General features: G+C 47.1%; 1 protein-coding gene across 2 annotated transcripts in view; it reads left to right on the top strand.

Annotated features, from left to right (window-relative positions):
* The first annotated feature begins 8,415 nt into the window (after positions 1-8,415).
* Positions 8,416-23,094, top strand: part of ABHD12B (abhydrolase domain containing 12B) — a 35,563-nt gene continuing 20,884 nt past the window's right edge. The window contains exons 1-2 of one of the 2 annotated variants that reach the window (XM_084632398.1): positions 8,416-8,569; positions 22,621-22,742. In XM_084632398.1, the coding sequence (XP_084488524.1) occupies positions 8,451-8,569; positions 22,621-22,742 (241 nt within the window). In that variant the 5' untranslated portion in view covers positions 8,416-8,450. The remainder of the gene's footprint in view (positions 8,570-22,620; positions 22,743-23,094) is intronic. The other variant, XM_084632397.1, reaches the window with a different exon arrangement.

Below are 23,094 nucleotides of genomic sequence, written 5' to 3'. Positions count from 1 at the left end.
CAACATGATGTTCTCATAAGTAAAGTAGGGAAATGTATCCTAGATGAATTTACTATAAGCTGGGTGTGGCCGAACACACGCACTAATCATACCCTACTCACTACTGTAATAATCTTTGTATAAAATATGCCTTGTGAGGTGTCATTGGAAAACTAATAACTTGGGAGTCAGTAATATCCTGGTGAAATGTGTGTAGCAACACTATATGTAAAGTTATGAACATAATCTGAAATTATGACTGTAATGTGTTTACCAGACGAAGGGTCTGGGGGAGGGTGTAAGCCTGTTCCTCAAAGACAAAGGACAAATGAACACCTCTGTCATAAATATAAAGGGAAGGGTAAACCCCTTTGAAATCCCTCCTGGCCAGGGGAAAGCTCCTCTCACCTGTAAAGGGTTAAGAAGCTAAAGGTAACCTCGCTGGCACCTGACCAAAATGACCAATGAGGAGACAAGATACTTTCAAAAGCTGGGAGGAGGGAGAGAAACAAAGGGTCTGTGTCTGTCTGTATGCTGCGCTTGCCAGGGACAGAACAGGAATGGAGTCTTAGAACTTTTAGTAAGTAATCTAGCTAGGTATGTGTTAGATTATGATTTCTTTAAATGGCTGAGAAAAGAATTGTGCTGAATAGAATAACTATTTCTGTCTGTGTATCTTTTTTGTAACTTAAGGTTTTGCCTAGAGGGGTTCTCTATGTTTTTGAATCTAATTACCCTGTAAGATATCTACCATCCTGATTTTACAGGGGGGATTTCTTTATTTCTATTTACTTCTATTTTTTATTAAAAGTCTTCTTGTAAAACACTGAATGCTTTTTCATTGTTCTCAGATCCAAGGGTTTGGGTCTGTGGTCACCTATGCAAATTGGTGAGGCTTTTTATCCAACATTTCCCAGGAAAGGGGGGGTGTGCAAGTGTTGGGAGGATTGTTCATTGTTCTTAAGATCCAAGGGTCTGGGTCTGTAGTCACCTAGGCAAATTGGTGAGGCTTTTTACCAAACCTTGTCCAGGAAGTGGGGTGCAAGGTTTTGGGAAGTATTTTGGGGGGAAGGACGTGTCCAAACAGCTCTTCCCCAGTAACCAGTATTAGTTTGGTGGTGGTAGCGGCCAGTCCAAGGATAACGGGGGTAATATTTTGTACCTTGGGGAAGTTTTGACCTAAGCTGGTAAAGATAAGCTTAGGAGGTTTTTCATGCAGGTCCCCACATCTGTACCCTAGAGTTCAGAGTGGGGGAGGAACCTTGACAACCTCTAGCCAGGTGTCATCAAAGTTGATTGGCAATCACTGGTCAAGTGGCCATTCCATGGCAACAGACGGGGGCAGGGACAGATTGATCTGCATTTAACAAACAACATGGAACCTCTTACATCACGATACTCTGTATCTCTATCCTCACAGTTCGAAGGAAATATATCTAGGGGTAACCTTCTGGCAAATTCATTTCAAAGGGTGATTGGAGTACACAAGTGACGTGCAAAACTGCCCCAGATTGATTGATTGATTTCTTTCTTTCTTTCTCATTCACTTATGAAGACAAAGGAACCAGTCTTTGGAGCCTGAGAGGGGTTATGACTTGAGAATTTGATTAGCCCTGTTGCTGGGAACATGTGGTAAGGATTTTACGTTGAACCAAGTCTAGTTTAAGTTTTAGCTACTAGGAAGCATTTTATCTTTATTTCCCTTGTAACCATTTCTGACTTTAATACCTTATACTTGTCCTCACTTAAAAGATATCTCTTTGTAGTTAAATAAACTTGTTTTATTCTTTAATCAAAACTAAGCCATTGTTGTGTTTAAACGGGACTGTTTGATAACTTTAGCTAAAGTAGTAAACCGTTGTATATTGGCGCCTTACAGGTAAACTGGACCTCTACTATCTGAAATGTCCAGGAGAGGGCGGAACAGTGCAGAACCCATTTTGGGGGGAAAATGCAGGATTGGGAGAGTGCTGGGGTCACCCTGCAAGTAGTAGCCAAAGCTCCTGGAAGCCAGAATGTGGCTGATGTGCTGCTGAGAGGCTGCTGGGGTTACAGCTGCTGGACCAGGGCTGTGGCTATGCACAGACAATCAGGTGAGACCTGCATACTGGTAGGCTGATTGCGAGTGACCCAAGTTGGGAGCTACAACAGCAAAGCATTTTTAGGCATCCAAGGTTGCAGGGTACATGGTGACACAACCTCTCGCTGGTCTGGACTGCACCCCAGAATGTGACAGTGGGTGCAAAAGTGATTAGAAGATCGTATTCAAAGAATAGTTATCAATGGTTCACTGTCAAACTGGGAGGATGTATCTAGTGGGGTTACACAAAGGTCTGTTTGGGTCCAGTGTTAGTCAATATTTTCATTAATGATTTGGATAATGGAGTGGAGAGTACACTTATAAAGTCTGTGGATGACACCAAGCTGGGAGGGGCTGTAAGCATTTTGGAGGACAGGATTAGAATTCAAAACGACCTTGACAAACTGGAGAACTGGTCTGAAATCAACAAGATGAAATTCAGTAAAGATACATGCAAAGCACTATACTTAGCCAGGAAAAATCAAATGCATAACTACAAAATAACAGTGGTGAGTAGTACTGCTGAAAAGGATCTGGGGGTGACAGTGGATCACAAACTGAATATGAGTCAACAGTGTGATGCAGTTGCAAAAAAAGGCTAATATCATTCTGGGATGTATTAACAGGAGTGTTGTATGTAAGACATGGGAGGTAATTGTCCCACTCTACTCAGCCTTGGGGAGGCCTCACCTGAAGTATTGCATCTAACTCTGGGCACCACATTTTAAGAAAGATGTGGACACATTTGAGAGCGGTCATAGGAGAGCAAAATAATTTATAAAAATGTAGATAACCTGAGCTATGAGGAAAGGTTAAAAAAAAAACAATCTTGGGCATGTTTAGTCTTGAGTAAAGCAGATTGATGTGGGACCTGATATAAAGGTAGTGTGACCAGATGTCCCATTTTTAAAGGGACAGTCCCATTTTTTGGGACTTTTTCTTATATAGGCACCTATTACCCCCCAACCCCGTCCCGTTTTTTCACAGTTGCTATCTGGTCACCCTATATAAAGGGGATGGTGATCAGTTGTTCTCCACGTCCACTGAGGGTAGAACAAGAAGTAATCAGTTTAATCTGCAGCGAGGGAGACTTAGGTTAGATATTAGGAAAAACTGTTTAATTATAAGGTTAGTTAAGTTCTAGAATAGGCATCCAAGGGAGGTTGTGGATTCTCTGCTTAGAGAACCTGCTTAGACAGGTTAGACAAACACCTGTCAGGGATGGTGTGACACAGAAGCCCATTTGTGCCTCACTACTCTTATCAGGCCTGACATTGTCATTACACCTAACACGCTGTTGTCCTGATATATACCCAAAAGGTGGCATGAAAGATATTCCTGGAAAATTAATAACTCAGTGATCATTAATATTCTTGCATGCTGCATGTGCACAGTGCATACAAAAAGTTATAGATATGTGCTAGAATTATGTTCTTCAATTGTGTTTGGCAAGCAATGCATAAGCCCAGTGTGCCCTAGACAAAGGAATATGTATTTATTTGTCTGACCAGACTGGTCATCAGGTAGAGACAATTAAGGGCATTTACGTAAAAGGTAAACAAAACCATCAACCTAGGAAATATCCTCTTGCAGGGGTCTGAATCTCAAAGGATAAGCAATTGAATCAACTGCTTGTATACAATATCAGTAAAAGTGTATTGAGTATGTATGAACCACACTGGTGTTTTATATTATTGTGAAATGTGTGTATTACACTATACAAGGCAATATGCATACTCAATGATATTTGGCTGTGACCAAACCCAGGGAAAAACAAATTTCCCCCCCCAGGAGGGAAGGTAGCATTGTGAAATCAAAACAATTGAAGCCCCATTTACATATGAATCAGCAGGGGGAATGGGAAATCCCGAGGAAGGGAAGAACATCATGAAGACATCCTGAGCCTGGGGACAAAACCGTGAGTTTGGGAAAGCGTGTTAGAGAAGAAGCCATCTTGGCATTAGTCACTAGACAGACACAGGGAGCAGAGCTCTTGCAAGCAGAGAAATGTGGGTCCTGCAGTCAAGGGGGTTGAAATCTCTCGAACTGGAAGATTGTTCAAAGTAGTTTCCTCACCAAAGACTGTAGCTCATTAAGTTAGATCTTAGCCATTAGAAAGCATATGTTTACTTTTGTTTGTTTGTAATCCTTTCTAACTGTATTCCTTCTATTTGGAATCTCTTACCCTATGCCCTTTTCTTAATAAACTTGTTTTATTTTTTCAATAAACCAGCCCAGTGGTGTGCTTGAAGGGAAGAGTGTATTTACCCCAGTTATGTTAATAAGCTCAAATGTGCTTTTGTCTCTCTAAAGGAGCAAATAAGCCTCATTTACTTCCCAGAGTGTTCCAAGAGAGGGCTGGACACGATAGGGCAGTTTTGGGGAAATTCAGGATTGGGGGTGTGTTGGGGTCTCTTGGCTAGTAGTAACTAAGGCTGGTGGAGACCAGAGTGTGGCTATGGTATAACAAGCAGGCTGCTGGAGTCCGAGTTGCTGAACCAGGGCTGCTTAACACACAGACACTCAGTGCGTGCTTGAATGCTGGCTGGGTGCGTCCAGACAGGGAGCGACAGCAGGAGAGCATTTTAAGGCACTTGGTTACAGGACAAGTGGTGAGACAACCCCTTACTAGTCAGAATTGCACCCCAAAACAAGACAGATGGTCTAGGTGTACCTGGTCCTGCCTCAGCGCAGGGGACTGGACTTGATTATCTCTCTTCTAGCCCTACAGTTCTATGATCCTATGAACTGAGCACACCAGTATTAACAAAATCTTATTCACAGCCTTTATTTCTTACCATTAAAAGATCCATTTGTGCTTTGTCAACTTTTTATCTTTATTGGTGTGTTTAATTTGCTCTAATTCCAAAACCTGTAACCATGTGTTGTACCAGAGTCAAGTAGATTTTTACAATTTCAAGTGATTTCAGTGGCTTTTACATTCTGTTTCCTGTATTTATTGCATATTTCACAGTTGGATATCCTATCTTCACCTGACCAGAATAGAATTCATGGGCTCTGATCTTACAATTCTCCATATTCAGATTACGATTTCTGACCTCATACTATTAATATACCATTACTATTGATTTTACATGAAAGTTATTCAGATCCTTCTGGACAACTGTGTTATATCCTCAAATAATAGATGCTGATTGGTATTATAACTAGAGTTGGTCACAACTATTTGTATTTGAAAGCATGTGCACGATAAGAATTTCCACTTGATCAGACCTCTGCTACTTTATGATCACTTTCTAAAGTCCAGAAGTGCTTTGCCCTGTGGTTTCTGTGATATTGCTTGAAAAGGTCTGTGGTTTCTTTCCCATCTCCATTGACTTCTACCCAAAAACTTACTTATGACACTGCTTACAACTGAAGACGTTAGCTTTTCTTTTGCCATCTGAGCATAGTTCTTCTGAGTTTTAGCTAGTGCCACTAACTAATCATCTTCCTGGAGGCCTGCCCCAAACACATGTGAAGCTGTATTGACTGAGATATTAGGCTCTTTTATGAATCCCAAAATATTTCAGTACAGACACTTCCATGGCAGCTTTTAAACTACTCAAAGCTTTTCTTCTGTCATCCCAGTACCATTATGTACTGTCCTCTAATTCTCTTTCGAGAGACTAGAGATGTTAACAGGCCCAGGAATCATTGTAAGGCCTCAATACTGGGCATGGGCAGCATGTGAATCCCCCGCCCCTTTGGGGAGACTAGCCCCTGGTTCCGGAGGCCCTGCCCCTACCCCACCCCTTCCACCCCCCCCTCGCCCGCCAGAACCCCAAGCCCCACCGTGGCTTGGCCAAAACACCCCAAGCACTGGCCCATCTGTTCCAGCTACCCTGAGCCATGGGCTGCCAGCCAGCCCATCCCAGCCACACTGGCCGCCTTGATCCCTGAACCTCCACCTGGCCCTGAGCACCGGCCTAACCCCTGGGCCACCAGCCGGCTCCGAGCACCAGCCCAACCCCTGGGCCAGCCTGAGCTGCCCCTGGCTGGCTGGCTCAAGCCGCCTCTGGCCGAGCTGCCCTGGGCTGCCCCTGGCTGCTGGCCAACTGAGCCCTGGCCCAGGCTGAGCCCCTGCCGATTTCAGGGGACAGGAGAAGTGAGGGCAGGGTCTCAGGGCAGAGTGTGGGTGGGGCCAAGGCCTGGGTTAGGAGAGGCTTAGCTTCCTCTGGCCTATGATACCCGCCGCCCATGGTATTGGGGTTTTTAATTTATTTGTCTAGTTGACTCTACTCTCTTGGTTAGGTCTGATTTGATACCTAAAATGCAAAACTCTGCACCTTCAATTCCCCTTGTATCTAGCCAGATCAGCTCAAATCCTTGGTTTCTATCAAAAACTAAAACGATTTCTCCATTGTAAAGTCTAGACATTATCTCCTCAGCTATTCAAGTGACCATTCACATATGCACGTCTTATTAAAAATCTTTTGGATTCTTAGCTTGTTTGGTTTTATTACAGTGATAGTACTGTTAAGTGACTCAGGGTATGTTGACACTGCAAGCCTGAGCTGGCTTTCATCTAGCTCAGTGGTTCTCAACCTATTTACTATTGTGGGTCATGTATGTGTTATGTGGGCTGCATCCAATACTACCTGTATGGCCCTGAGGATGTCACAAGGGCCACAGCACTGTGCTGATTGGGCAGCAAGTGACCCATGGGCCGCAGGTTGAGGACCACTGGTCTAGCTACAGCAAAGCTAGCTCACTTCAGGTATGTCTGCCTCTGCTGCAATCACACCTCCTGATAGCTGCGTAGATGTACCCTCAGCGTCTTTACCTAGTGCATGTATTTTGGCAACATACAGGGATTTAGCTCAAGGTGATAGATTATATCTGTAATGAATCCCAGGTAATTAAACATGGTATCAAGCTGTTATAATTGCACAATGTTTGCTAGCCAAGTTATACTCCTTAGTTTCCCCACATTTCCAGAGTGCTCTTTAGCCCAAGCACACATTCAGACTGGCAGTGCCATATTTTTCATTTTGTGACTCCAGTGAAAAATCAAGCTTAATTTTTATTTTTAACCATGCTGGTCGCCCATCTATTTATAGATGCTGGTTGTGTTTACACTACCCTCTGCTCCAGTTTTGGTTGTGACACTAAAAACGAGTGATCCAAATGTCCATTACACAACCCAATCTGTTGTAAAACGTTGTGTAGCAAATGTAGCTAGAGACCCCGCTCCTTTCCCAATTGTATCATTAGCGGAGGAGCTCGGTGTGCATAAATTTTGCTTTTGCGTTTCTGTGTAACTGGCTGACTCACGCGCTTTGACGAAATACTGCTTGGGCAGACATGTCGGCCACAGGGGCACCATTTTAGATTTTGGTGGGGGAGGGGGCAACTTTAACCAGGATTCCAGGGGCTACTTAGGCATCTGAAAACTCGAGGGTTTTTTTCCCAGACAATAACTTAGAAATTAGCTGATAGAGCACTGTATCTAATTCCTATATAAAAAAAGAGGATTACATAAATATTAGACCCACTCAGCTCTAATCCTTACATGTTCTCACATCTAGTGTCAAGTCACTTGAGGGACACTGGTTAGGTTTACAATTTTAATGTATATTCTTTGTTACTAGCTCTTGAATACAACAACTGCCCTCCCCTGTCCCCCGAGGTGAAAGTAATATTAAACACTTACCGGGACGGAAGCCTGGCTCCGGGCCCCTGGAAGGGGTGGGCCTGGGGGTCAGCCTCCCTCAGCCAGTCCATCCGCGCTGCCTGGCTCACGCCGCCCGGGGCTCCTGCGGTGATTTGAAGGGCCCAGGACTCTGGCCACTGCAGCAGTGGCCAGGAGCCCTGGGTCCTCTTAAATTGTTGGCCCTGGGGTAGCTGCCCCTTTGCCCCCCTCCATCGGCCTCCTTACGGGCAGGGCCGCTGATGTGGCGAGGGGGGGGCGGCGACATTAGCAGCAGCGCTGTAAGGAGGGCCCTTTGCTGCGGCAGCTGGGTACAGACCGGAACCGGCTTCTTACCAGTTCGCCGCACCGGCCCACTTTCACCCCTGCCTGCCCCCCAGCTGGCGCCCCTGGTGGGGCCATTTCTCGTGACTGACCCTGCTCCCCCAGCCCGTGCTGCAGAGCGGGGGCACACAGCCCCCAGCTCGCTGCCCCAGCCGATGCAGCGGAGAGAGGACAGGGAAGGCCAGGGAGCCAGAGCCGCCCTGGCCCCGCAGCGGGGGCCCCAACCCAGCTACTCCTACACCCCCGCCCTGAGCGGCAGCCGGGGGGCGGGGCACAGGGAGGGGCGGGGCTAAGCGGGGTTTAGCCCCGCCTTCCTGGCCGGTGCTGGGGCGGAGGGGGCGGGTCCGAGCCGGCCTGGCCCCGCCCCCCCCGCAGATAAGGCAGCCGGCGCCGCTGCCCGGCGCAGAGCCGAGGATGAAGCGACGCAGCGAGCGGGGGGTCGCGCCGCCGCCGCCCTTGGGGGAGGATCCCGCGGCCCAGGCTTCGCCGGGCGGGGCTGGAGACCCCCCTGGGGGCTCCCCGCGGCCCAGGCGGTAAGTCCCGTTCCGCTGGGGGAGGGGGCGGCTCTTCTCTCCCCCCTCCCGCCGCCGCCGCCACGTGCCCCCCTGTGGGGGTGTCTCCCTCGCGCTCCAGGGCAGGCCCCCCCCCCGTCTGCACTGCCCCTTCCCCCCCGGGGGGTCTCCTCTGCTCCCAGCCCCGCTCCAGGTGAAGCGATGCAAGGCGGGTCGTGTCACGCTGCTCCCCGCTGGCAGGGGGGTGCCGCTTGGGGGTGCCCAGGTGCCGCCCTGCCCCCTCCCAGAGGGGGAATGGGGGGGGAGCGCTGGTGTGCAGCCCCGGCTTGGGCCCCCCACTGGGGGGCTGCGAGCGGGGCAGCGAAGAGCAGCTCCGGGCGCAGCCGGGTCACTGTGCCCGGCTGGGCTGCCGAGCATCCGGAGCCGCTGCTCTCCGGTCTCCCCTTACCCTGCCCCCGTGGGGACATGAGCTGGACGCAGCGAGCCCTGATGTGGTTCCTCGCTCCCCAAGCCCGGCCTCCTTGGGGGTGTGGAGGAGCCGCGTTGGTGCGGGGGAGCCAGCAAGTCAGTTGCCTCTTGTGGGCGCAGGAGCTGAGTGTTGGGGGCTAAGAGGTCCTGATTTTATAGGGACAGTCCTGATAGTCAGGGCTTTGTTTTATTCCTCGTCCTGATTTTTCACACTTGCTATCTAGTCACCGTCTTGGGGGAGCAGGAGGGGTGAGGTGCCCCCAGGGGCAATGGAAGAGGTGCCTTGCCCATGGGGATCAGGGGTGCAAAAATACAAATTCACCCAGGGTGCTATTTCCCCTAAGCCTGGCCCTGGGTAGCTGCACCTGCTGGTGTACATGGGGGTTGCTTTATGCACAGGTATCCGCCCTTTTTAAAAGCTTGGCTCCCAGTGTATTGCGTGCTGCCCCTTCCACCCCATGCCAAGTTCAGTTTTGCTTAATAAAACACAAGCGTGCGTTCTCTCTCTCTACATATTTAAAAACTTTACAATGGGTACAAATTGCTCAGAGGAGCATTGCAGATTTGAAAGGCGGGTTAGAGCTTGTTGTCTGACCCCAAATAATAACCAATTGCTGATGATGTTTGCTTAAATTATGAACATAGACTATACTAGATACTTCTACTGGGAACCCTAAAGAAGGAATTAAAATTACCACTTTCTTCTGAATCCTTGGGTTAACAGATGTGAAAGAGCTTTTGCTTCTGCTTTCACAATCCTCCTTAGCATTCATCCATTTGGAGCTCAATTGGCTCTTCTCCCATCTACTACAAATTCCATCCTGTTTTTTTTTTCTAGCCTTTCTGCATAAATTAATCACCTCCCACCCTACCTTTAATTATTGTCTCATCTCTGTAGAGATCAGAATAGGTTGATAAACTCTTATCCAAAATCTAGCCACAGTAGCGCAATCGATCTCATCTAAGATAACTCTTCATAGCGTCTGTGTTGAGCAATTCTCATGACTGTTCTCAGCTCCAAGTGCATCCAATATTCTGCTTGTTTTTCTGATGTATGTTGTGCAGACCTTATTATTTTTGATTAGTAGTTGCCAAGATGTGCTTGGCACTGAAGAAACACAGTATGGTTTATGCTCCAGGGGCCCAGTCTAAGGACTGGGTCAACATAGACCAGGGAAAGGGAACGACAAGAGACAGTTTCCTAGATTTTCCTGCTCTGTCTTCTAGAGAACTTACTAAAACGCATTCTCACTTTCGATTTCAATGTAAATAAGTCCCCAGTTAGTCATTTTCCTGCCAGTGGTTCTACCGTCTAGATTGAATTGCCTTGGGAGTCTCTTATGTTGTAGACTTTTCAGGACAGGAATTGTCTTGGTTGTGTGGCACCAGCATGTGGAGAGCTAGGCCGTCCAATTTAGCATTCTGTGTAAAGTCTCATCGTATGACAGTACCTTCTTCAGAGTTGTTTATCTGAGAGTCTACATGGATGTCTAGGATCATAAAACCTTAAAATAGACTGAATTGCTATGATTTTGCTTGGATCAAATGCAGTGGCTTGTAATTTCTTGCCTCCTTGGTATCTAGTGCTTGTGAAAAGTGGCAAATGACAGTAAAGGAGACTTGAAGTCCCCTTGCCCAGTCACACACCAAATACCGCACAAATAGTGGTAGCATATGGGCTCCCTTGAAGTACTGAGGGTCACGACAAACCCTTTATCCCAGTACAGATCTGCTGAATAATTCAATTTTTATTAAACTCTGTGGCACATGTTTCTTTTTTCTATAAAAAGAAAAGCATTCTCAGGCTAAAACAAAGCATCATCCATATAATGCATTAAAATGTTAAAATTCAGTTCCCATCCAGCTACTTTCTTAAGCAAGTTTTCCCCCATTCCTATCTGAGAGCCATTCCTGCTCTAGATGATAAACTCCTTGGTGCCTGGTTGAATTCTGCTCTCGCACCTCTGACTTCGCAGGGAGGCTGCACAAAGTGAAGGATGGGATAAAAAGAACTTGGCTTTAATATTGTGACCCAAAATGTCATAAATGCGTTTGTAGGTTCAGACCCTAGCCAAGCATCAGCAATTACCTAATAACGACTAATACCCTCATTAGGTTAGAAATAACTGGCATCATTCAGCCTACCATGAAGCTGGTCAGAACATTTGGTCAAAAGCGTCTGTCTTGTTCAAGGGTGGTTATTGTTTCAATTTCTTCTGTAAAAACTCTTCTTCCATCCACAGCATTTACCCCACTTCTGATATCTTTCCTGCCATATTACTTTCCCAGCACTATCCCCTTCTTCCTTGGCTTTCTTCCTCTGTGTCTCCTCTTATGCACTGACACAAGCTTATGCTGTCTTGCTTTCTGGAAAATCTGCCCTGTTTTTTAGATGTACAGTGAATTTGTACCCCTTTTAACTCAACTGTCTTCTACTCTGAGCCATACCCTAGGCTGGTGTAACTGCAATGACTCCAGCTGAGCGTCTCTAGCTTACGTAAACTGAAGATGCTGGCCCTTTATACTCAAACATCTAGCTCTCTTCCTCCTTTTCCGTAGCACTCCACATCAGTGTCCTTCCTCCAACAGAGCTCTGGTTTGAAGTTAAAAACTTCCTGTGGCCTCTGAGATATTCATGCTCTGGCAATCTCAATGGACAGCAGCAACAGAGCTAGACTCACACTGGCAAATAGCTAGCTTGCTTTCTGATGAGTATCCTGTCATGTTGCTGGGGTGTCTGAACATGTTTGGACAGTGCCCTCAAAGGCTAGAGCCACATCCCAACAAGAACAGCATCTTCTGGGAAAGTTTTGCATAATTCCTGTTAGTGTATGACTGGGTGTGTGTGGGAAGTCCTTTTCCCTGACTCAACAGTTGCATCATGATCCAGCATCATTAGCTTGCAGGACTCCTCATTTCCCCAGAGATTGTGTGAACTTTCTCTCCCAGCCTGGGACTAACTCTGGAAAATCTCCTGTCGTTCTTGGTGTTTTCATCCTCTTTTGGGCATTAATACATTTCAGAGGTAGGTTAGTGCAACACAAAGCTACAACTGACAAAGCTGAAGCAATTACTAGGTGCTTCCAGGCTCTCTTCAGTGTCTGGGTGTTGCATGCATAGAGTGACTGCAGTTGCAATGGATTGAGCAGTAATCCATGTTTTCTCACAGCATACTCAAATTCTTTCTAAAGAAGAGTGCTGCTTTTCAAATGGGACCCGCATCTCACTGTGTACTGCATAGGTGCCATTTTTGGGTAGCATGGAAGTAGTTGACCCCTGCTCCACCCCACTATTTTTCCTCCGGTGCCTATGCAAGACAGGCTGTGTTTATCCCCTTCTGAGAGATGGGGGGTGGGGCCGGGGGAAATTGAAGCATAGAGAGGGTGCATCAGCTTGGGCAAATCACTGTCTGTGCATTCCTTCTCTAGCGCATCAAACATAAGGTTTTTTTCTCTACTTCCAAGGCCCTCTGCCCAGTCTCCACCCTTCCTATAATCTGTCATTCGCTATTAAGAGGTCAGTGCTTGGCTCCGATTGGCCCATGTTGTCAGTCTGTGCTGCCCACTCATTAAGCTTTCAAGTAAGTCCCTTCCTGGTTTCTCCTTGGCTGCCCCTCAAATGTGGGAGGAGCTCCCCATGAACATCCACAAAGCTACCTCCCTAACTCCTTCAAATCCCTCTCCAAAACTCTCCTATGCTGTGAGGCCTGCAAACAACTTGACTATTAGGCTACTGGTATGTTGTGACTGCTACCTATTGCCAATGTTGTCTCACTGTTTCCTTGTACTCCCCTGTTGGTCTGTACCCATCTTCTTTTTGTCTCGTAGAATTGTAGGGCTGGAGGGGACTTAAAGAGGGCATCTAATCCAGCTCTCTGCTGTGAGGCAGGACCAGGTATACATAGACCCGTGGTTCTCTACCAGGGGTACATGTGCCCCTGGGGATACTCGGAGGACTTCCAGGGGGTACATCAACTCATCTAGATATTTGCCTAGTTTTAAACAGGCTACATAAAAAGCACTAGCGAAGTAGGTACAAACTAAAATTTTGTACAGACAATGACTTCGTTATACTGCTCTATATACTGAAATGGAAGTACACTATTTATATTCCAATTGATCTATAATTCTATGATAAAAATGCATATGTAAGCAATTTTTCAGTAATACTGTGCTGTACAACTTTTGTATTTTTTTTTGTAAGCAAGTAGTTTTTAAGTGAAGTGAAACTTGGGGGTACACAAGACCAATTAAACTCCTGAAAGGGGTACAGTAGTCTGGAAAGGTTGAAAGCCATGAACATAGACCATCCCTGACAGTTTGTCTAACCTGTTCTTCATAGCCTCCAATGATGGGGATTCCAAAACTTCCCTTGGAAGCCTGTTCAGTCCTTAACTATCCCTACAGTTAAGCCATGTCTTACATAAAGTCAACTTAACTTTATAGCGTAGTTGACATTGAGCCTCCGATTGAAGCAAATCAATCTTGTGTGTCCACGCTACACTCATTGTGTCAGAGGAGTGCATCCTCACTAGCAGGGCTTGCATTGCCGCACAGACCACTGCACTGTGGGTAGCTATCCCACAGTTCATGTAGCCAAGTGGAATTTTGGGTTGGGCTTGCAATGCTTTATGGGACCAAAACATTTGCGGGTGTGGTTATGGGAACATGGCATTAGCCTCCCATGATGCACTTCCCTCCTTCTTTCCCTCCAATCAACAGCAAACAAACAAAGCCTTTTTTTTTGCACCTTTTTTTCATAAGCCCGGGTTACCCATGCAGCTGCTATAGCATGAACCCAGCTCAGCTCTACACTGTTGTTGTGAGCATTACAAACACCTCAGGCCTTATCCTGCAGTATTTACACAGCCAATAAAGGAGCTGCCGTGTGGAATGATGTCACACAAGCAGCCCTGCTGGAAGACCCAGAACAGAGTAATTGGCAGTTGCTGGCAACAGTCATGCATCACCTTGACATGGTTGACTGCTACGTCTGGGCCTGGGAAACAAACACTAACTGGTGGGACTGCATCGTTATGCAGCTGTGGGATGACCAGCAGTGGTTGCAGAACTTTCGAATGCATAAGGCCACTTTCCAGGAACTGTATGACAAGCTTTCCACAGCCCTGAAGCGCAGCAATACTAAAATGAGAGCTGCTCCGACAGTTGAGAAGCGAGTGGCGTTAGCTCTGTAGAAGCTTGCAACACCAGACTGCTACCGGTCAGTGGGGCATCAATTTGGAATGGATAAATCTACCATGGGATCTGTTGTAATCCAAGTTGCCAGGGCCATTAGCAGACTTCTCCGAAGAAGGGTAGTGACTCTGGGCAATGTGCAGGACATAGTGGATGGTTTTGCTGCCGTGGGGTTTCCTAACTGCGGTAGGGCGATAGATGGAACGCATATCCATATCTTGGCACCAGACCACCTTGCCAAAGAGTACATAAACCGAAAGCGGTGCGTCTCCATGGTATTGCAAGCGCTGGTGGATCATGGGCCATTTCACCGACATCAACATGGGATGGTCAGGAAAGGTGCATGACATGTACATCTTTAGGAACACAGGTCTATTCTGAAAACTGCAAGCAGGGACTTTCTTTCCAGACTGCAAAATAACCATTAGTGATGTTGAAATGCCTGGGAGTCCCAGCCTACCCCTTGCTCCCATGGCTCATGAAGCTGTTCACAGGCAGCTTGGACAGCAGTAAGGACCGGTTCAACCATCAGCTGAGCAAGTGCAGACTGGTGGTGAAATATGCCTTTGGATGTTTAAAAGGTAGTTGGTGGTGTTTGCTTACTTGGTTAGACCTTAGTGAAAGCAATATCCCCATTGTTTATTGCTGTATGCTCCATAATATCTGTGAAACAAGGGGAGAAAAGTTTCCAGTGGTGTGGGGGGTTGAGGCAGATTGCCTGGCAACCAACTTTGAGCAGCCAGAAACTAGGGCAATGAGAAAAGCACATCAAGGGTCTCTGTCTCCATGAGGCTTTGAAAACCAGTTTCAGCAATGAGTCAGAATAATGTGACACTTATCTGTATTCCTTGCCAAACTTCCCCTCCATTGCATTTTCTCCTCTGTAAACTCCACCCCCACCAATCACCGTGTGTTGAATGAATAAAGACCTTTTCTCCTCAATCCAGTTACATTGTGTTCTATGCACACAAACAGCAAAGAAAAGTAAGATAACACTGTGAGGGGAGAAACAAGGAAAGCTTGCGTACAGCTGCACTGAAATAACAATCAAAAGGTGCAGGAATGGGTGCCTTCTGGTCCTTGTACCCTCCCCTGGTGTTGGGTGAAAGGGATACTGACACCCCCCCCCACACACACACACCCCACACACACCTCCCCTGGCCTCATAGGACATCTGGGAGAGGAGGATGTGGAACTTGGCAACAATGGCAGCAGGTTCAGCATAGGCTGCAGAGGGTCTCTAGCGTTCAGCTGCCTTTCTTGAACCTCAACCAGATGCCTCAATATGTCTGATTGTTCCTTCATAATCTGCAGCATCTCTTCCTGCGCGGCATGCTCTTGTTCCCTGCATGGTCTCCTGTCCTCCCGGTCCATATCCTCGGACAGCGTAATCCTCCATTTTCTGAGCTCTGTCTTTTCACTGTCGGAGGTGCGCATTAACTCATTGAACATGTCCTCCTGACTCATCTTTCCTCCTTCTAATCTGGGAAAGTCTCTGGTGTGGAAGAGGCACTGACAGACAATGTTTCAGCTCCAAGGAATACAAAGCACAAGGGTAGCATTGGTATATTTATGCTTGATCTGTAATTTTCACTCCATGCATCTGAAGTGTTTTTTTTTTTTACTGACAAAAGCTTATGCCCCAATAAATGTGTTAGCCTTTAAGGTGCCACCAGACTCCTCATTGTTTTTAAGGGGGGCCTTGACTGTGCATGCAGTGTTTCTGGTGCAAGGTTAATTCTTTTTATAAAAAACACACCCCTCAATGCACTTCATTGCAAGCCACCACATAATCACAACCGCTGGCTACTGGAAGAGTTGGTTTGCTGCTCCAGCCATGGTGAGTAAAGCTACAAGGCATGGACGAGAGGTTTTGTGCTGCTGCTTTTGTGAAGACATCCTTAGGATCACTGGTTGGAACTTAAGGAAAAAACCCCTTTCCCCTCATCAGCCTGGATGGAGATTGAAGACAAGCACCAGCATAAAGTCCCCCAAATTTTTTTTTACAAAAGCAGCACAGGGGAGGGAGACACAGGAAGCTGCCCCCCTTTTTTAAAATGCTGGTTGCAATACACAGTGATCCTTTCCAACCATAGCACGTTTGGGACAGCGTGGTTGTGATCCAGATTTTACCTAACGGGTAGATTACTCGTTGAATTGTTTGCAGTTTAAGGGCTAGCATTGAAAACTTCCCCCGTTTCCCCTAGGTAACCATATGCGATACCCTCAGAAAAGGGTTAACAGACGGCAAGGCAGAAGATGCTGCAAGCATCTGGGTACAGACCTGGTCCTTGTGCTGCAATGCCAGCAGAGTTAATACTGGAGTGGCGAGGGAAAGTATCCGTCCTGTGGTGGACAAAATAAGGCAGCCCTTCCCAGAAACTTTCTGCCAAGGATTGCGGAGTACCTCCATGAAAGCTTCCTGGAGCTCTCCATGGAGGATTCCTAGGCCATCACTATGCACATAAACAGTCTTTTCCAGAGAGCACCTTCTGCATAACTGGAGTGGCCATGGATACCCACTACACCTACTTTTTTGTTCAGATTAAACATAAAAAATAATAGCATGTAACCCCTACAGTTTGACCAGAAAGGTGGGCTCACCAGAGGTGCCTTCCCCGGCATAATGCTCTCCCACCAACTGGTCCTCTGAAGGGATAGGCTCCAGGGTTAAAAACCGTTCTTGGCTGTCAGGGAGAATGGATCCGCCACTTGCCTGCTTCACCACCTCCTTGTCAACAATGTCCTCCTCATTGTTGCTTGAGGTCACCCAAGGCTCCTGGGAGGTCTCCACGGAGCGTTTTGGGGTAGTGGTGGGGTCGCCAGCAAAAATATCATGCAGCTCCTCATAGAAGTGGCACATTTGTGGGGCAGAACCAGAATGACTGTTCGCCTCCCTTGTCTTCTGGTACGCTTGCCAAAGCTCCTTTATTTTCATGCAGCATTGCTGCATGTACCCGGTATAGCCCTTCTCCCCCGTACAATCTTGGCACAGATGGCGGTGTTTCTTCTGCAGGATCGCAGCTCTGCCTCCACAGATTCTTCTCCCCACACAACCATAAGATCCACCACCTCCCTGTGTACTCCATGCTGGAGCGCGTGTGCAGCCTTGAGTCTCCATAATCGGTTGTGCTGGCGAGCTCCTCACACTGATCAAACAGGAAATGAAAATTCTAAAGCTCCCATGTTAAAGCCCAGGAAACCTCTTTTTCCTGTGTACCTGGCTGATGTGCAGTAGAGTTGAAAGTGCTCTCCAGAGTGGTGACAGCAGAGCACTGTGGGACACCTCCTGGAGGGCAAGTCAGTCAAATGACACAACGCAGTGTCTACGCTATCCCCGTGTCGACCCATGGATGTCCGATCAAGTGCTACACCTCTTGTGGAGGTGGAGTACAGAAGTCTACAGGCCATTTAGGACAGTGGAAGGGACGCGGTAGTGTAGACACATTATTAAATAGACCTAACACGGCTTATGTTGCCCGAACTTTGACGTGTAGATCAGGCCGTGGAAAATTTTTCCTGATATCTAACCTAAATCTCCCTTGCTGCAGATTAATGTGATTACTACTTGCCCTACATTCAGGGGACATAGAGAACAGCTGATCACCATCCTCTCATAAGGCCCTTAACATAGTCTTCAAATATCCGCTGCCCTCTCCTCCTCCCTCCCCCCCCCCCCAGTTTTCATTTCTCAAGACTAACCATGCCCCTTTCTTAACCTTTCCTCATAGGTTGGATTTTCTAAACCTTTTATCATGTTCGTTGCTCTCCTCTTGACTCTCTCAGAACCGGACACAGCACTTCACCTGAGGCCTCACCAGTGCCACGCAGAGTGGGACAAATGACCTCCCATGCCTTACTACACTCCTTTTGTTACAGCCCAGAATTTTAGCTTTTTCACAACTGCATCAGATCCACTGTAACCTCCCACCCCATTCTCTTCAGCATACTACCGCCTAGCCACTTAGTCCCTGTGGTGTAGTTGTGCATTTGGTCTTTCCTTCCTAAGTGTAGTACTCTGCATTTACCTTAGTCTGAAATCAACAAGGGTAAAGTCAATACTCTGACATGTCAAGGTCACTTCGAATTCTCTTCCTGTCCTCCAGAGTGCTAGCAACCCCTCCCAGCTTAGTGTCCTCCACAGATATAAGTGTCGTTTCCACTCCATTATCCAAGTCAATAATGAAAAGACTGACCACTGCAGGACCCCACTAGATATGTCCTCCCAGTTTCACAGCAAACCATTGTCACTCTTTCATATAGTCCTTTCATCTAGACCACATTTTCCTAGTCTGCTTTTGAGAATGTCATGTGGGACTATGAAAAGCCTTCCTAAAATCCAGATTTATCCCATTCACAGCTTTCTCCTTCTTTGAAAGGATTATTTGCCTAGTGGGGGGGAGGGGGAAATTCTGATCTCAAAAGATCCGCCACATAGCCAGGTCAATATATAACTCAGGTCTTACCCAATAATCATGCTGCTGCCAATCCTTCAGTGTCTAATCTTCTCTTACCAAAAAAAAGTCAAAATGGTCAAAGAAATCCTATACATACAAACATTGCAAAGTTCTTGTATCACGTTTGAAGCAGTGGTGGAATAAATTGCTGGCTTGTAAAGTCTCTGGTAACATTCAAAAGATTGGAAGGTCCTCAGTGCATTGATTGGAAGGCTACTTTTAGGGTAGATCCACAGATCAGAGCAGGAAAGAGGCAAAATGCAGATGCCTCTAAGGTCTTTTCTACTTTCTCCCAAGCTGGAGGGAAAGCTCGCAGTCTTAGGGTATGTCTACACTACAGAATAAGGTCGAATTTATAGAAGTTGGTTTTTTAGAAATCCGTTTTATATATTCAAGTGCGTGTGTCCCCACAGAAAATGCTTTAAGTGCATTAACTCGGTGGAGTGCTTCCACAGTACCGAGGCTAGAGTCGACTTCCGGAGCGTTGCACTGTGGGTAGCTATCCCACAGTTCCCGCAGTCTCCGCTGCCCATTGGAATTCTGGGTTGAGATCCCAATGCCTGATGGGTCTAAAACATTGTTGCGGGTGGTTCTGGGTACATATTGTCAGGCCCCTCTTCCTTCCCTCCCCTCCGTGAAAGCAAGGGCAGACAATCGTTTCGCGCCTTTTTTCCTGAGTTACCTGTGCAGATGCCATACTATGGCAAGCATGGAGCCTGCTCAGGTAACCGTCACCGTATGTCTCCTGGGTGCTGGCAGACTCGGTACAGCATTGCTACACAGTAGCAGCAACCCATTGCCTTGTGGCAGCAGACGGTGCAATATGACTGGTAGCCGTCCCTCGTCGTGTCCGAGGTGATCCTGGCCATGTCGGCTGGGAGCACCTGGGCAGACATGGGCGCAGGGACTAAATTTGGAGTGACTTGATCAGGTCATTCTCTTTAGTCCTGCAGTCAGTCCTATTGAACTGTCTTATGGTGAGCAGGCAGGCGATACAGATTGCTAGCAGTCCTATTGCATCATCTTCTACCGGGCAGCCATGAGATGAGGATGGCATGCAGTCCTTCTGCACCATCTGCTGCCAGCCAAAGATCTAAAAGATAGATGAAGTGGATCAAAACAAGAAATAGACCAGATTTGTTTTGTACTCATTTGCCTCCTCCCTTGTCTAGGGGACTCATTCCTCTAGGTCACACTGCAGTCACTCACAGAGAAGGTGCAGCGAGGTAAATCTAGCCATGTATCAATCAGAGGCCAGGCTAACCTCCTTGTTCCAATAAGAACGATAACTTAGGTGCACCATTTCTTATTGGAACCCTCTGTGAAGTCCTGCCTGAAATAATCCTTGATGTAAAGCCACCCCCTTTGTTGATTTTTAGCTCCCTGTAAGCCGTGTCGTCAGTCGCCCCTCCCTCCGTCAGAGCAACAGCAGACAATTGTTCCGCGCCTTTTTTTCTATGCAGATGCCATACCAAGGCAAGCATGGAGGCCACTCAGCTCACTTTGGCAATTAGGAGCACATTAACCACCACACGCATTATCCAGCAGTATATGCAGCACCAGAACCTGGCAAAGCGATACCGGGCGAGGAGGCGATGTCAGCGCGGTCCCGTGAGTGATCAGGACATGGACACAGATTTCTCTGAAAGCGTGGGCCATGCCAATGCATGCATCATGGTGCTAATGGGGCAGGTTCATGCTGTGGAACACCAATTCTGGGCTCGGGAAACAAGCACAGACTGGTGGGACCGCATAGTGTTGCAGGTCTGGGACGATTCCCAGTGGCTGCAAAACTTTCGCATGCGTAAGGGCACTTTCATGGAACTTTGTGACTTGCTTTCCCCTGCCCTGAGGCGCATGAATACCAAGATGAGAGCAGCCCTCACAGTTGAGAAGTGAGTGGTGATAGCCCTGTGGAAGCTTGCAACGCCAGACAGCTATCGGTCAGTCGGGAATCAATTTGGAGTGGGCAAATCTCCTGTGGGGGCTGCTGTGATGCAAGTAGCCCACGCAATCAAAGATCTGCTGATATCAAGGGTAGTGACCCTGGGAGATGTGCAGGTCATAGTGGATGGCTTTGCTGCAATGGGATTCCCTAACTGTGGTGGGGCCGTAGACGGAACCCATATCCCTATCTTGGCACCGGAGCACCAAGCTGCCGAGTACATAAACCACAAGGGGTATTTTTCAATAGTGCTGCAAGCTCTGGTGGATCACAAGGGACGTTTCACCAACATCAACGTGGGATGGCCGGGAAAGGTGCATGATGCTCGCATCTTCAGGAACTCTGGTCTGTTTCAAAAGCTGCAGGAAGGGACTTTATTCCCAGACCAGAAAATAACCTTTGGGGATGTTTGAAATGCCTATATGTATCCTTGGGGACCCAGCCTACCCCTTAATGCCATGGCTCATGAAGCCGTACACAGGCAGCCTGGACAGTAATCAGGAACTGTTCAACTACAGGCTGAGCAAGTGCAGAAAGGTGGTAGAATGTGCATTTGGACGTTTAAAAGCATGCTGGTGCAGTTTACTGACTCGCTTAGACCTCAGCGAAACCAATATTCCCACTGTTATTACTGCTTGCTGTGTGCTCCATGATATCTGTGAGAGTAAGGGGGAGACGTTTATGGCGGGGTGGGAGGTTGAGGCAAATCGCCTGGCTGCTCGTAACGCGCAGCCAGACACCAGGGCGGTTAGAAAAGCACAGGAGGGTGCGGTACGCATCAGAGAAGCTTTGAAAACCAGTTTCATGACTGGCCAGGCTACGGTGTGAAAGTTCTGTTTGTTTCTCCTTGATGAAACCCCCTGCCCGTTGGTTCACTCTACTTCCCTGTAAGCTAACCACCTTCCCCTCCTCCCTTGGATCACCGCTTGCAGAGGCAATAAAGTCATTGTTGCTTCACATTCATGCATTCTTTATTCATTCATCACACAAATAAGGGGATGACTACCAAGGTAGCCCAGGAGGGGTGGTGGAGGAGGGAAGGAAAATGCCACACAGCACTTCAGAAGTTTACAACTTTAAAATTTATTGAATGCCAGCCTTCTTTTTTTTTTTTTTGGGCAGGGGAGAGATCTGGCTAAAGTTCTTAAAGTGCTCTCATTCAATCCTGAGGCTCGCTGGAAAGAATTCTGGGATAATGTGAATTTCCCACACACCTGATTGCCAATCTCACAAAGGAACTTCCGTGCTTCAATGTACCCTGGAGACAGTCCTCTGCACTGGACCATTTTAGAACATTGCGTGGCAGCTGCTGTCCCCACTCTCCTCTCTTGGAAGAGGAGACAACACAGTATGACTGTAGACACCCCCTGGCAAATGGTGGACCATGCTGAAAGTCAGTGTCTGCTTTGATCACTTGCCAGTGGCATCTCCCATTTACATCAAGCCACTCCTGAAGCTACCCGCTGGCGCACTAATCTGGACTTGCCTATTTGCCTCTCTTGCCTCACGAAAGAAGGCTTTAGAAAGATTGAACAGGCTGTTGAGCATCAGTGATGGGAATAGGGAAATCCCTTTGCACATGCTGCCTTCTGCACACCAAAGAAGTGCTCCAGCTTGTTCGTGCTCCTCTTGAAGTACCTGAGGATCATTTTCCAGACTTTGCATAGAATACAAAAGACAGAGTTAACTCGAGTCTCTGCAGGCAGCAGCACTGCTGAGCACGACTACAGCAAATCTAGCAATTGGTGGTGGTCTTAGGCCTCTAGTGCCTGACAGGGAAGTGACTTCTTTTAAAATAGCTTTTTGCAAGAATCTTAACTTTCCTGCTGCTGCGGAAGAAAACCACCCCTGCAAAACTCTAGGTCCTTGTTTTAATCATGTCCATAAGTTAGAGACTTGACCCAATCCCTCCCCCCACAAGTCCTATGTAAAGACTCATAAAGCTAAACTAACGCTAAATATTGTTTTCTTAAAGTAATGTATATCAATGGGATTTATGTCTTACAGGAGTTGGCCATCCTGGTTATTCAGAACACTAATTCTGCATCTCTTCATTATTTATGTTTCCATACCATTCCTTATACGTCTCTTTCCTGCGCTGTTGGCCAAGTTGGTCTTTCTCAATATTGGTAAGTATTCCTCCCACTTACTTGTGGGGACAAGAAATTATGTGGAACTCATTGCATTTCTTTCTCTATTGATTTATCAAAGAGCAAAAGGGGGCAGCGGGTGAGCAAAAGTGTACATATTGCTTTACTAGTACCAAGCTACACATGAAAGTGTATCAAAGGGCTAAGAATGATCTATTTGGGGGATTCTGGCTAATTTCATGAGATTTCTGGGATGTGAAATAAAACCTCTATGTAAATCTGAAGCAGTGTGGTGGTGTGAGGGGTAGATTGACTACCTTTCTGTGGTGCAGCTGGTTTGGTGGGATGAGAAATGCAGTGGGGTTGCTGAGTGAGAATAACCTCTTCGGAT

The sequence above is a fragment of the Lepidochelys olivacea genome (genome assembly GCF_965140295.1).
Source record: "Lepidochelys olivacea isolate rLepOli2 genome assembly, chromosome: 6".
Lineage (NCBI taxonomy): Eukaryota > Metazoa > Chordata > Testudines > Cheloniidae > Lepidochelys > Lepidochelys olivacea.
Note: the sequence above shows the minus strand (reverse complement) of the source record. Positions and strands in the feature narration are given on the sequence as shown.